The following is a 15912-nucleotide window of genomic DNA, read 5'->3' on the forward strand; positions in this document are numbered from 1 at the left end:
TGTGTTCAGCCTCTAGGGAAACCATTCTGCTGGGTGTCTGTAACTGGATAAACCTGTTATTACTCCTCAGGGACCAGCGTGGGTTCATGGCACTCCTCACATCTCAACAGTAGACTCCTTATTCGGCTGGCCCTGCACCCTGCTTTCTAGAGCAAGCCCAACAGCTAGCTCCTCCACCTTCCTCCTCTCTTCAGCTGACCTCTCTGATGACCACTGCTGGGCAGTTCTAGCCCATGTGTCATAGCCTCTTCTGTGAATCCGTTTTTTCTTCTATTGGACAGTGGGGTTCCCAGCCTCAGCACCCAGGAAACTATTTGAAGACTGTAGTGCCACGTCATGAGTATGACTGTCTGCTTTGTTGTAATTTGCAATGCAAAGAAATAATTTGCGGGGGCTCAGCCTAGGGTGTTCTGGAGACAGAGCTATGAAGAGTGAAAATGAGCTTTCACCCAGGCTCTCCACCTCCTGCTTAGCTGTTGGTAACACAATGTATAGACTGGGAAGACGAGGACTTACAACATTTAATTAAATACCACCTGTCATTTTCCTTTATTAGGATTTTTTTTTTTTTTTTGAGGTGAAGTCTTGCTCCCGTTGCACAGGCTGGAGTGCAGTGGCGTGATCTTGGCTCACTGCAACCTCCACCTCCCGGGTTCAAGAAGCTGGGGCTGGGCGTGGTGGCTCACGCCTGTAATCCCAGCACTTTGGGAGGCCGAGGCGGGCAGATCACGAGGTCAGGAGATCGAGACCATCCTGGCTAACACAGTGAAACCCCATCTCTACTAAAAATACAAAAAAAATTAGCCGGGTGTGGTGGCTGGCGCCTGTAGTCCCAGTTACTCAAGAGGCTGAGGCAGGAGAATGACATGAACCCGGGAGGCAGAGCTTCCAGTGAGCTGAGATCATGCCACTGCACTCCAGCCTGGGAGACAGAGCGAGACTCCGTCTAAAAAAAAAAAAAAAAAAAGAAGCTGGGATTACAGGTGTACGCCACCATGCCTGGCTCATTTTTGTATTTTTAGTAGAGACAGGGTTTCACCATGTTAGCCATGCTGGTCTCGAACTCCTGACCTCAGGTGATCCACCCTCCTTGGCCTCCCAAAGTGCTGGGATTACAGGCATGAGCCACTGTACCCAGGTTTTATTAGGATTTTTAACCTGTTTCTTCCCCTGTAAGATAGAATAATAATATGCATTCCATAACATTAAGAATTACTTATTAGTAATATATATTTAATGTTACTTATTAGTAAACTATAAAGAGATAAAACAGAGAATGTTACCAACAAACATAAGTTGACTAAGAACAAGGACAAACAAATGTCTATTTTTAGAATTTTGGCCAGACATGGTGGCTCATGCCTGCAATCCCAATGCTTTGGGAGGGTGAGGTGGGAGGATTGCTTGAACTAGAAGTTTGAGACCAGTTGGGCAACAAAGCAAGACCCCTGTCTCTACCAAAAAAAAAAAAAAAAAAAAAGCAAAAAAAAAATTGGCTGGGCACAGTGGTCCACAACTACAGTCCCAGTTACTTAGGAGGTTGAGGAGACAGGATTACCTGAGCCCAGAAGTTTGAGAATGCAGTTGAGATAGGATAGTGCCATTGCACTCTAGCCTGGGTGACAGTGAGACCCCATTTCTTAAAAAATTTTTTTTTCAGAATTTCACTTATAGTCAGTCACTGACATGGAAAACAAAAAGAAGGGTACTGTGAAAAACAAAAACCATGGTGTTGGGTTTTGTAATTTGGGGTTCACTTCTATCCTAGGACCTCTGTCATTTTCCCTTAGAGCACCAGGCTCCATGAAGCTAGCAACCTTATACCTATGGATTCAGTTCTCCTGGAATCCGGTATACTCCATTTGCTGTTCAGCTGGAAACTAGAAAACATTTTCAGCCTTTCCAGCCTAATTCCAGAGCACCATGATTTATGGCAACAAAGATTCTTCAACTCAAACAGAACAAAGAAACTGAGGCAGGTGGACAGAGCTGTGCTGAGCAGGAACCCTGAAACCCGTACTTGCCCATTGCTGCTGCCACGGTCAGGAGTGCTGCCAATGACTACAAGAAATAAAGGGAACAAAAGTCCTCTCCTCCTCTCTCTTCCTCTCACTTTACAGTCTCTTGGATTCAAAGAAAGTAGCAGGAAGCCAGCAGACAAGTCTGAGAAGTGTAGATCCCTAGATCTGAGAGTAAGCAGACACAAGACCAGGACATTTTTTTTTTTTTTTTTGAGACGGAGTCTTGCTCTGTCCCCCAGGCTGGAGTGCAGTGGCGTGATCTCGGCTCACTGCAAGCTCCGCTTCCCGGGTTCACGCCATTCTCCTGCCTCAGCCTCCCGAGTAGCTGGGACTACAGGCGCCCGCCACCACGCCCGGCTAATTTTTTGTATTTTTAGTAGAGACGGGGTTTCACCGTGTTAGCCAGGATGGTCTCGATCTCCTGACCTCGTGATCCGCCCGCCTCGGCCTCCCGAAGTGCTGGGATTACAGGCTTGAGCCACCGCGCCCGGCCCAGGACATTTTTTTTTTTTTTTTTGAGACAGAGTCTCACTGTGTCACCCAGGCTGGAGTACAGCGGTGCGATCTCAGCTAACTGCAACCTCTGCCTCCTGGGTTCAAACAATTCTCCTGCCTCAGCCCCGAGTAGCTGGGATAACAGGCGTCCGCCACTACCACCAGCTAATTTTTGTATCATTTAATAGAAATGAGGTTTCACCTTGTTGGCCAGACTGACCTTTAACTTCTGACCTCAGGTGATCTGCCCACCTTGGCCTCCCAAAGTGCTGGGATTACAGGTGTGAGCCACACGGCCAGGGCACAGGGTTCTTAAGAGGCAAACACATTGCTTTCCATTGGCAACAGCAAAACACAACTGCAAGCTAAAGCCTCAACCACTTCATTTGTGTGAAAAAGAGAAAATCTACGGCTGGGTGAGGTGGCTCATGCCTGTAATCCCAGCACTTTGGGAGGCTGTCAAGATAGACAAATCACTTGAGGTCAGGAGTTGGAGACCAGCCTGGCCAACATGGTAAAACCCCATCTCTACTAAAAATAGAGAAATAAGCCAGGCATGGTTGCAGGCGCCTGTAATCCCAGATACTCGGGAGGAATGAGGCAGGGGAATCGCTTGAACCCGGGAGGCAGAGGTTGCAGTGAGCTGAGATTGAACTACTGCACTCCAGCCTGGGACAAGAGAGTGAGATTCAGTTAAAAAAAAAAAAGCCCAGGCGCGGTGGCTCACGCCTGTAATCCCAGCACTTTGGGAGGCTGAGGCAGGCAGATCACGAGGTCAGAAGTTTGAGACCAGCCTGACCAACATGCTGAAACCCGTCTCTACTAAAAATACAAAAATTAGCCGAGCATGATGGCACACACCTGTAATCTCAGCTACTCAGGAGGCTGAGACAGGAGAATCTCTTGAACCTAGGAGGTGGAGTTTGCAGTGAACCGAGATGGCACCACTGCACTCCAGCTAAGGCTACAGAGCAAGAGTCTGTCTCAAAAAACAAACAAGCAAAAAAACCCAAGAAATCTACCAGGTTGGGATTATATCCCTCTCCCAAGAGGCTGACATGTTCCCGCCTCTAGAAGTCAAAGAGACAAAAGGCACTAGGAGCCATTATACATAGCAAATTCTTTATTTTCATATTAACATTAAAACATAAAACAGAAACATTAAAACATAGGGTATAAACAGAGCTCCCATTGCCCTGTTTTCAAAGCAGATGCAAGAATACATACAATGACAAGATATTTTGAGTTCGTTTAACTCCAAATCTTCAAGTGGGGAAAAAAACTTAGAGGTAGTGACAAAGGAATATGGTGGGGCAGAGACTGGTGGAGCCCAGAAGACTAAAGCCTGGATTTATAAATGTGATGTCCTACAATGAGGATTGGGAATGGCAGCAGGGTTTTTTTTTTTTTTTTGAGATGGAGTCTTGCTCTGTCACCCAGGCTGGAGTGCAGTGACGCGATCTCGACTCACTGCAACCTCTGCCTCCCAGGGTTCAAGCAATTCTCCTGCCTCAGCCTCCCAAGTAGCTGGGACTACAGACGTACGCACCACTGCACCCAGTTAATTTTTGTATTTTTAGTAGAGATGGGGTTTCACCATGTTGGTCAGGCTCGACAAGGTTTTTTTTCTTTGGAGAAATCAGTCACGATCATATGAATTTGCTTCCAAAACATCCAAATTTAATGTACTAATGCAAGGACTGGTAAGACTTAAGATTCACCTAACGTCCCTCATAGTTAAGTCTCTTGCTTCCTACTATTAGGGGAATCAATCAGCATCAGGTACTTCAAAGCAAGTCAAATCCTAACCCTGCCCAGGTCCAAAGACAAAGCCAGCCAGGGCCTGACCACCTGTATCCTCTTGGTGGCAATCTGCTGAAGCCAGATGAGTTCTGTTTTTTAATTTCAATCCTATTCTGCCACTGAAACTAGGCCTGGGCAACCACTCTTAATCATTAACATATAAAAAGGAATATCTCCTCTGAGAAAAGAGCTCTTCTCAGGTTCTAGAAGCTAGCTTTTACAAAAGACGTCTTCAAATAGGGGCCGGGTGCAGTGGCTCATGCCTATAATCTTGGTACTTTAGGAGGCTGAGACAGGAGGATTACTTGAGGCCAGAAGTCCAAGACCAGCTTGGACAACGTAGTGAAACATCTACTTCTACAAAAAATTTAAAAAAGGAAAAAATTATGTCCTAAAATATTAAAGGGTCATTAAAAGGCACAACTAGAACTTGGAACTCTGGGGAAATCTAGTGCAACAACCCCTTGCCGGAGAGAAAGATCCTAGAAACAGCTCTTGAATTGACAGGTCAGAAGTGTTTTATAATAAAAACGGTAACAACTCTTCAATAATCATTTGAGAATATCAGATTGTTAGCCATTTTCTCCCATGAACAGGACACTGACCTGCCCACATCTTGAAGCATATTCTGTTGTGGAAGTGGTTTGGCAAAGTAGTCTGCGGCAATGCAAAGAAATACAAACTTAGCCCTAGAAAAGGTTAGGGAGGCAAATCAGAGGAAATTGGAATCAAACATCAGCTTCACATGGGGAAGGCTTTAACTGGATAACTGTAATGTATAAAGAACACTTAAGAACAGCCCCTCAGTCTGAGGGATTGGCTTTATTTAGATAGGAACTCTCAAAATGGAAGACAAGTTCTTCTCATGTTTTCAGTAGCAGTCTGAATAGCTTTTGTAAATTCTCTTATGTCTTTTTCTCCTGATCTCTGACACTAGGGGAGACTCAAGTAAAAGCTTTGACCTATCACTCATCTTTTCCTGAGAAGAGATAGTGTTCTTCAAAGCACTAGCTTGGATAAAACCAATCCTGAGATCCTAAGCTGGCTAGAAAAAACAAAATGTTCCCCACCGCTCAAACAACTGGCCTCTTTCCTTACCTTTCACAAAGCAAAGAACTTAATGCACTAGGCATTAGCAAAGGGAATCGTTCACTAGCTGCTTCCATCACTGGGCCTGCCAATGTCGCAGCACTTCACACCTGGAACACAAGTGTTGTTGCCACAAAGCACACCCAGGGGTGCTCTATCACACACTTGTGCGGAGATGAGACAAGTTACTAAAAGATTGTCAGCCTTCAAGGTCAGAAATAAACCGGACACGAGGTTCTACAGTGCCCTCTTGTGTTCAACTGAATAATACTCTTTTACATCTACGTTACATCAAATCAGTATCAAGACAATGGTTAGTCCCTTCAAGGATACCTAAGTGACCGGACAACTCAGATGGGATGTCATATCCTCCAGAAAATGCTTGATGCCCACTCACATCCTAGATGACGAGAGGACACTCTTTTTTTTTTTTTGAGACGGAGTCTTTCTCTGTCCCCCAGGCTGGAGTGCAGTGGCACGATCTCGGCTCACCGCAACCTCCACCTCCTGGGTTCATGCCATTCTCCTGCCTCAGCCTCCCGAGTAGCTGGGAATACAGGCGCCCGCCAACACGCCCGGCTAATTTTTTGTGTTTTTTTTTTTTAGTAGAGACGGGGTTTCACCGTGTTAGCCAGGATGGTCTCGATCTCCTGACCTCGTGATCCGCCCGCCTCAGCCTCCCAAAGTGCTGGGATGACAGGCTTGAGCCACCGCGCCCGGCTGAGAGGACACTCTCTAAGGTCCAGAAAGTCACATAGAAAATAAAGAAAATAAGAATTTCCAACATACAATAATGGTTAATGAAGGCTTTAAACCCAAGAAATGGATAATGTAAAGTACCCATCAATTACTCTTTTAGTGGATATAACAGATACACAATCTGTAGTATCTCAGTGACCTAGAGTCCTAGAATCATACTGATGCAAACAAACCATGATCCCCAGTGTTCTAGGCTGCAGACAATAAACAGGGATCTTGCTTGGGGCTGCTAGGCGCTAGCAAATATATAACCAGCAGCATGCCTTCAAGGTTTCAAGACCACAGTCACTCCCACTTATAGATGTGGACCATCTTCTCTGTTAAGGTAGCCAAGTAGCTGTTATGGTTCATCTCAAATGGGCAGATGTCCAAGACAGGCTGATCGGTCTGTAGGTCCTGGAGCAACGAGCCACTGGCAGCATCCCACAGCTAAAGAACGCAAGCAGAGGGAAGGGTCAGGAGTCAGTCAGTACACGAAGGGACTTCCTTTCTTCAACATCCAACAAGTCTGAAAGGCTGCAGAGAGAACACTACCTGGAGAACAAAGCAGGCCGTCCCTAACCTTCGCAAGGTTGTTCAAAGTCAGCACACCTGACATAGTTCAGGTACAGCCTCACCTACTGTAATCAGCAATTAGTCTACCTGTAAGTGGATCTGAAAATAAAGCCCAGCTTCCATTCGTTCAATGTGCCAGCCTCTTCTAGGGACAGAAGGGTCAGTAAGATAAAGTCCCTGTCTTTGCCCTCATGGAACTCACCTTTTTTCTTTTTTTTTGAGACAGAGTCTCACTCTTGTCACCCAGGCTTGAGTGCAGTGGCGCGATCTTGGCTTACTGCAACATCTGCCTCCTAGGTTCAAGCGATTCTCGTGCCTCAGCCTCCTAAGTAGCTGGGACTATAGGTGCCTGCCACCACACCTGGCTAATTTTCTTGTATTTTTGGTAGAGACGGGGTTTCACCATGTTGGCCAGGCTGGTCTTCAACTCCTGACCTCAGGTGATCCACCCACCTTGGCCTCCCAAAGTGCTGGGATTACAGGCGTGAGCCACCGTGTCTGGCCTCTAAAAATTTATTATTGGCCAGGCATGGTGTCTCAGACCTGTAATTCCAACACTTTGGGAGTCTGAGATGGGAGGACAGCTTGAGGATAGGAGATTGAGACCAGCTGGGGCAATATAGCAAGATTCCCATCTCTACAAGAAAAAATTAGCCAGGTGTGGTGCATGCCTGCAGTCCCAGCTACTCAAGAGGCTGAAGGAGGACTGCTTAGGCTGAGGAGTTTGAAGCTACAGTGAACCATGATTGCACTACTGCACTCTAGCCTGGACCGAGCAAGATACTGTCGCTTAAAAACAAACAAACAAACGAACAAAAGAAATGAAAAATATTTTGAAGTATTAAAAAGCAGAGCTAGCCGGGCATGGTGGCACACACCCATAGTTCCAGCTACTTGGGAGGCTGAAGCACAAGAATCACTTGAACCCAGGACGTGGAGGTTATAGTAAGCCAAGATTGCACCTCTGCACTCCAGCCTGGGCAACAGAGCGAGACCCTCTCTCAAAAAAAAAAAGTAGAGAGGGCCAGGCACGGTGGCTCATGCTTGTAATCTTAGCAGTCTGTGAGGCTGAGGTGAGAAGACTGCTTGAGCCCAGGAGTTTGAGACCAGCCTGGGAAACATGGCAAAACCCTGTCTCTACTAAAAATACAAAAATTAGCCAGGTATGTTGGTGTGCACCAAGCTACTTGGGAAGCTGAGGCACAAGAATTGCTTGAACCTGGGAGGTGGAGGTGGCAGTGAGCCGAAATTGTGCCTCTGCACTCCAGCCTGGGTAACAGAGCGAGACTGTCTCAAGAAAAAAAAAAAAAAAAAAAAGGACAGGCCAGGCGCCATGGCTCACACCTTAATCCCACCTTTTTTCTTCTGCCATTGACTTGTTGTGGAAGCCAGATCAGCTGTCTTATAGAACGCCCACAACCTGGACTTGTGTATATGCTTTCTGTGCTATCATTAAACTTGTTCTCCTCTATTCCCTGCAACTCTAGTCAATGAAAGTTAGCACTAGCTTCTAGAGTGGCACTATACAATATGGTGGCCTCTAGTCACACAAGTTTATATTTAACTTGATTAAAATTAAACATTAAGTTCTTCCTTGGCACTAAGCACACTTTAAGTGCTCATGTGACTAGTGTGACTGTACTGGACAGTGCTACTCTAGGCCTTAATCAGACTCAGGTTCAAGAACATCTCAGCTGGGTGCAATGGCTCAGGCCTGTAATCCCAGCACTTTGGGATGCCAAGGCCGGCAGATCACTTGAGGTCAGGAGTTTGAGACCAGCCTGGCCAACACGGTGAAACCCTGTGTCTACTAAAAATACAAAAATCAGTCGGGCACGGTGGTGGGTGCCTGTAATCCCAGCTACTCAGGAGGCTGAGGCAGGAGAATCACTTGAACCCAAGAAGTAGAGGTTGCAGCAGTGAGTCAAGATCTACAAAGCAATATGGAAAGCACGACTCATGGAAACCAAGCAACCTCACATACACACATATGCGGATATGTGGGGTTACAGAGCAGAACTTACACTTTTTTGCTTTATAAGCTTCTGTAAAAAAATGTTCACGTTTTCCCTTACCAATATTTTAAGCAAAACTACTTTTTATATGAAGGTAAAAAATAACAGGCTCACCAGGGCAGAATTTGCTGCTTCATCCCCAGTACACACCAGGATGTTGCCATCATTCTCTGGGCTTTGGAAAATGGCATTTTTGGTCAATAGTTTGCAAGTGGGTCCTCCAAAAAATGTATGTACAGGCTGGCAGGAACAGATTGGATTTCCAGTGTCATCCAGTCGGTAGGACATTTCCATCAGCACACTTCGTATGGTGGTGTGATTTTTATCTATGGGACAGAGAAATCAGTGCTGCACCATGGGGATGATACACAAAAAATTAACCAAGTACCCAAACCTCACACGCTTACAACCTAATTGTATGGAAAAGCTATAAATGCATTAAACCATCAAGAACAGTTACAAAACAAATGAAAGAACAATTATCATAGCATCAGTGAAATTTAGAATCGTAGGCTAGCATCAATGAAATTTACAACCGCAGGCTTCCTGGAATCAAGTTATCTACAACAGTTTTTTGCTTAAGAGAAAAACAATTCTGAGAGTGAGTTATCTGTTTTAGTAAAATCAGTCTCCTGCCAGACCTCTGCTAGGGGATTTCTCTCTCAAGAATTCTCAGTAAAAGGTTTTTCCCTTCCCCCAGTGAGAACCTCATTAGCCCCTGGGACTGCACATTTTTATAAAGTGAAAGCATGCTATTACAGAAAGGGAAACATGTATCTGAAATTCTGCTGGGAGGCAAACAAAAGCGAGATAACAAAATAGGACCCCCAGGCTTTGTACACCAGTCACAGCAAATCACAGTCTTGGAGACAGCAGAACTGTGGGATGACGAAGAGCCAAAGGGTCTGAAGTGGTACTGAGATGTTTCTCAGCTAAAACAAAACTTAAAACATGAGTAGACCCACCCACAACTAGCTGTGAGCATTTAATGACTAACTCTGACTATACATCTGCCTGACTGTTATAAATTTGTTTAATACAGTTGTTACCTCAGCATCTGTTTTTAGGGCTAGCATAAACTATTTGAAACCCAGATGTACCCTGTCAACTTTGGCCTAGTTAAAACATCCCTTCCCTGAGCAGAGGTTTGAAATATAGCCCACTTGTCCCTCCCCTCCACCCCTACCCCACCCTTAAGGGAGCAGGCCTGTCCTGGATGGCTCCCCCTTCTTCCCATTGGCCCCTGAAGCATGCTGCCCTCTTCTCTGTGGGATCTGTCAAGTAAGCTGATTCCTTTATTTCCTGTGTTTTCTGCATTGCCTCCTTTGCGTCTCACCTGACCAACACACCTGAACCTAACTTGTTTCCTAGTCAGGGCTCTTCTATAGAGTCACTATCTCAAGGGAAATGAACTGGACACAGGTCAGACAAGAGCCACAAGGGTACCTGCCAGTATAAACAAGTTTCCTGTGAGAGGGACATCTGGTCATGGGTCAGGCAGGCATTAGGCCATCTGCCAGGACAAAGGAGTATCCTGTGAAAGGCACACTATGAACACCCACAATGAACTCCCTAGTGTTTGGCAGGACAGGGCTAGAGTTTATAGCCACTCTCCTGACAGAGACCTCAAGACCAAATTAGAAAGAAAAAACCTAGAACACTGACCATCAGTACAGTTTACCAGGAATTTAGATTCATGCCGCTTAGCCTAGAAAGAACCTGTGAATGAAGCACAGTCTGCTGTTACGGGTTCCACCTCTGATTCCAGAGGCAGAGATGTTCAGCTGGCTGGGCCCACACAACCATTGTTGTCCATTTCGATATGCTAGCCACTACATGGCTGCCCTAATCTGGGCCTTTCTCTCAGGGGAAGTAAGAGGCAGGCAGAAGATACAAAGTGATTTCAAGGCGGCTCAACGACCTAGAGCTGGCCCCCTTGTTCCACTACTGTTCTAAGTTGTAGGGGCTCCTAAGTGGCTAATTCACTTCCAGGAGTACCTGGCAGAATATGCTCCAGTCCTCACACATAAGGAGCAGGGAGGCAGGCTCTGTGCGGGAGCTTGGAGCCACCATCCTCCCTGTAGTAGCAAGAGCTACAACATATGTTGTTAGCCTGTGAGCGGTACCACAGCCACCCAAAGGGTAGGATCAAACTCTCCTTCCCTCTTCTCTACCACTGTGCTCCCAAATAAACTATGGGAGACCCCAGCACTACTCACCAGGCCTGTAGGTCACAAGACAGTGCCGGGAGCTGTTCTCTGTCTGAAAGTCTATGCAGCCCCCTGGCTCCAAGGGCAGCACATGAGGCCAATGAGAAAAGTCCATTTTCTGTTCCCAGAATGAAGCATCCTCCAAGGTTCCAGCCAGCACCCCACCATATGGAAATGCAGCTGAGGCAGCTCTGGGCATGTATGACAGGGAGACCAGCGGGCATCTGAAAGGAAAGTAAGGAAACTGTATCTCACATTTCAAAACTCGGACGGCTCCAGACCCCACTAGCAGGAACCCTCAAGCACATTCCCACCTCTACAGAGGAGTTGAAACGCCTTTAGTCACTATCCTCTGATATCTGATAAAAATGATCAACCCTCTCTGTAGAAACAAAAGGACATACATATAATATTCTGCAACTAATTTCAGGGGAGATACCAGATGCTCTAAAAGAAAAGGAAAAGAAGAACTAGGAAATTTAAGGGATACAAGATCACAATTACTAGGAAGCTTGACTGATGTGAAGCTTCTGGAAATGGGTTTAGCCACATAAGAAAAGTCAGGAAAGAAACAAAGCTTATATACGTAACAAAATAAAGATCCCAAGTTGTAGTCGACAGACCCCACAATTAAAATACAGTTAAAAGCAGCTACATTTTAATTCAGAAACAGGACTGTTTTAGATTTTCTAAATTTCCTTCTGCAAGCGTATGACCGGACTATGCGCCAAGAATTCTCTCAGAAATATCATCCTTCAGACTGTGTTCCTATGAACTCATTTCTGCTATGAACTCATTCATGCCAAAGTTGCCAAAGCGTCTACTTTGCCTGTTTTATTTCATTTTCCCCATCACAATAAAGGTAATCAAAGTAAACAAAAATAAAAATGAACAATACATACAAATATTCTTTCCTTGCTATTTTAAAACTTGCTGTGTTTGGCTGGGCATGGTGGCTCACGCCTGTAATCCCAGCACTTCGGGAAGCCGAGGTGGGAGAATCACTTGAGGTCACCGGTTTGAGACCAGCCTGGCCAATATGGTGAAACCCCATCTCTACTAAAAATACAAAAGTTAGTCAGGTGTGGTGGCACACGCCTGTAGTCCCAGCTACTCGGGAGGTGGAGGATGCAGTGAGCCAAGACTGTGCCACTGCACTCCAGCCTGGGTGACAGAGTGAGACGCCATCTTAAAAAAAAAACAACAAAAAACCACTACCACCAACAACAAAAAAAACCTTGCCATATTTTACTGTCTACTCTATTTGGGCCTAGGTTTCAGTAAAGAATTATTACTTTAGTGATATCTTTATGTTTGGCTCTCCTTGCTCTTTTTAATATATCCAATTGGAAACTAAATTATCTGTTAAGATACTTTTCATTTTGGCCAGGTCACAGACCCTACTCCCCTTTTGATAACTTTTTACCTACAGGGCAGCTCAACACATTCTAAGACAGAGTGGTGCCGGTGGCCATTCATCCTCAGAACTTGGGCTGACTTTATAAACTTCTCAATCTCATAAATGGATTAAATGATAAATAATAATAATATGGTATCTTCAAACAAGTTGGTTTAGCTTTGGATTAGGGAAGTTTTAAATCACTTTTGATTAGGTTACCCTTAACTGATCTCTTCCTATGTTCTAGACATGTGGCTATTTTTTTTTTTTTTTTGGGACAGCGTCTCACTCTGTTGCCCAGGCTGGAGTGCAACGGCGCAATCTCGGCTCACCGCAACCTCCACCTCCGAGGCTCAAGAGATTCTCCTGCCTCAGCCTCCTGAGTAGCTGGGATTATAGGCGTGTGCCACCATGCATGGCTAATTTTTTTTGTATTTTTAGTAGAGACGAGGTTTTACCACGTTGGTCAGGCTGGTCTCAAATTCCTGACCTCCTGATCTGTCCGCCTCATCTTCCCAAAGTGCTGGGATTACAGGTGTGAGCCACCGCGCCCGGTGACATGTGGCTATTAAAGCAAGTCTACATTGACCAGATTTTACAGATTAAGCTCACAGTGGGCCAAGAAAATACAACTAAGGTCACACAACTTCTAAGTAGTGGAGCTGGGTTCTGAATATAGATCTGACTCTACTTTGCCATGTTAGATGATTACTATGAACCTGGCTATACTTGTACCAGAACTCTCCGTCATATGAAATAGCATGAATACAAACTCTTATTAATAAGAATGTTATTGATTCTGAAGTGAGACCAAGTGGATTTTCAAAAAATTTGTGAGGATTTGTGACCAACTGTGGAACACCCACTGAAGAGACAGTTAACACAATAATAAGCCAAGAGAAAGCTGCTACCACCAGGAAAAGAGTGAGTGGCTCCCCACCTGGCTTTCTGAGCTACTAACTCCTGCACATGATTGCTCGTGTTTCGCACGTCATATACCAGAATTGAACCATTGGCCAGTCCAGCATAGATGTAGTTAGTCTCATCAAGACACCAGCAACAGCTCCAGACAGGACGTCCAGCATTATAAGTCTGGACCACGGTATTTGTCTCCAGGCTGTGGAGTTACAAAAGATTTTTACAACTGCATTAAGAAAATCAAATACATGACAAAGATGTAAAGATTATCATTTAAATGATCATTAATCCTTACTGAGAACACACTCATACACTCAAACTATCTGGATTCCCTATTTTTTCTAGGATCTGCCCAGGTAACTCCTTTAAATTCCGTAACATTTGTTTTGGGGGACACAGGTTTTCCTCTTGAGTTGTAAGGAAGTAAAATAATAAATTAAAAGGGCTAGGCATGGTGGCTCATGCCTGTAATCCCAGCATTTTGGGAGTCTGAGGGAGACATATCACTTGAGGTCAGGAGTTCAAGATCAGCCTGGCCAACATGGCGAAACTAAAAATACAAAAATTAGCCAGGTGTGGTGGTGTGCACCTGTAATCCCAGCTACTCGGGAGGCTGAGGCAGGAGAATCACTTGAACCCCGGGAGGCGGAAGTTGCAGTGAGCTGAGATCACGCCTCTGTACTCCAGCCTGCGTGACAGAGTGAGTCTCTCTCTCTCTCAAAAATAAATAAATAATAACCCAATCAACACTCTGGTATGTAACATTTTTCTACCTTATTTTTAAAACAATACTTTTTTTTTTTTTTGAGATGGAGTCTCGCTCTTTCACCCAGGCTGGAGTGCAGTGGCGCAATCTCGGCTCGCTGCAAGCTCCGCCTCCCGTGTTCACACCATTCTCCTGCCTCAGCCTCTCCGAGTAGCTGGGACTACAGGCGCCCGCCACCATGCCCGGCTAGTTTTTTTGTACTTTTAGTAGAGACGGGGTTTCACCGTGGTCTCAATCTCCTGACTTCGTGATCCGCCCGCCTCGGCCTCCCAAAGTGCTGGGATTACAAGCGTGAGCCACCGTGCCCGGCCTAAAACAATACTTATAAAGGCATGGAGCACACTCACATCTGGTTCACAGTACTCACAGAGCATGTGACAGATAAAACGCTGTGACTAAGGGTATAAAAGAAGTCATCATGGTACCCATGGGCAGTGAGTGCTTGGTGAACATCTCTGTTACACAGAATTATCCAGGTAACAGACCAGGACCAGGAGTAAACAGTACCAACCTGGTATGGCGACTCTGATGTCAGGTACCAAAGCTCCCTCCATCCTGTCATTCCACAAATTAAAGACAGGGTTTCACCATGTTGGCCAGGCTGGACTCAAACCCCTGACCTCAGCTGATCCGCCTGCCTCGGACTCACAAAGTGCTAGGATTACAGGCGTGAGCCACCACGCCTGGTCTCCACTAACTTTAGAGTTTTATTCTCATCTCCTTAAAATATACTTAAGAGGCCGGGCGCGGTGGCTCACGCCTGTAATCCCAGCACTTTGGGAGGCTGAGGTGGGCGGATCACAAGGTCAGGAGATCCAGACCATCCTGGCTAACACGATGAAACCCCATCTCTACTAAAAAAAATAATAATAATAAAAAAAAATTAGCCAGGCGTGGTGACAGGCGCCTGTAGTCCCAGCTACTCGGGAGGCTGAAGCAGGAGAATGGCCTGAACCCGGGAGGCGGAGCTTGCCGTGAGCTGAGATTGCGCCACTGCACTCCAGCCTGGGCAACAGAGCGAGACTCCATTTCAAAAAAAAATAAAATTAAAAAAATACATATATATACTTCAGACATATTTTGTAATATATATGGTTTTAAAGAAACAGGAAACACATACAGTTTTGTAACCTGCTGTGCCCACTTCTAAAAGCAATATATTTTAAATGGATCTCAGAAGACACAGTCTCAGACCAAAAAAACAGAGCTAAGGTCATCATAACACCAATACTAATTCCATGCTACTCAACACCAAAGAGCCCAGTCTCCACCTTCCTCCCCAAATCACTCACCTGGTCAGTTTAATAGTGTTGTCTAGGGAAGCAGAGAGTAGCAAGCCTCTGAGGTAACTGCTAAATGCCAGTCCACGGATCTGTTTGCCATGCATCGGAATGTACTGACTGCTCTTCATGTTGGCAGTACTCAACATCTTAACACCAAAGCCTGAAAAAGGCAAAATAGTATGAAATAGATCACTGAAAGTGAACCTAGGGCAATGCAAACTACTTTTTCAAGTAGCTCCTTTGTCCACCTTTCTTGGCATATAAGTCCTTGGGAACCAGCTGGTCAAACAAAAATTCTCCAGTGTTACAATTTATTCATTTATTTTTGAGACAGGTCTCACTCTGTTGCCCAGGCTGGAATGCCGTGGCTTAATCTCAGCTCACTACAACCTCTGCCTCCCGGTGATCTGCTCACCTCAGCCTCCCAAAGTGCTGGGATTACAGGCATAAGCCACCGCGCCCGGCCTATGATTTATTTAAAAAAGTACAACCCAGGCCAGGCATGGTGTCTCACCTCCATAATCCCAGCACTTTGGGAGGCCGAGGCAGGTGGATTACCTGAGGTCAGGAGTTCAATACAAGCCTGGCCAACACAGTGA

General features: G+C 45.5%; 1 protein-coding gene across 3 annotated transcripts in view; it reads right to left on the minus strand.

The window, feature by feature from the left end:
• Positions 1-3621: 3621 nt before the first annotated feature.
• The window catches only part of RFWD3 (ring finger and WD repeat domain 3), a 45597-nt gene continuing 33306 nt past the window's right edge, over positions 3622-15912 (minus strand). For all 3 annotated transcript variants that reach the window (XM_032157895.2, XM_032157896.2, XM_032157897.2), the window contains 5 exons: positions 15323-15473; positions 13287-13463; positions 10957-11171; positions 8852-9063; positions 3622-6596 (listed from right to left, as the gene is read on the minus strand). In XM_032157895.2, the coding sequence (XP_032013786.1) occupies positions 6453-6596; positions 8852-9063; positions 10957-11171; positions 13287-13463; positions 15323-15473 (899 nt within the window). In that variant the 3' untranslated portion in view covers positions 3622-6452. The remainder of the gene's footprint in view (positions 6597-8851; positions 9064-10956; positions 11172-13286; positions 13464-15322; positions 15474-15912) is intronic.

Source organism: Hylobates moloch, unplaced genomic scaffold, assembly GCF_009828535.3.
Source record: "Hylobates moloch isolate HMO894 unplaced genomic scaffold, HMol_V3 SCAFFOLD_6, whole genome shotgun sequence".
In the NCBI taxonomy this organism is placed as follows: Eukaryota; Metazoa; Chordata; class Mammalia; order Primates; family Hylobatidae; genus Hylobates; species Hylobates moloch.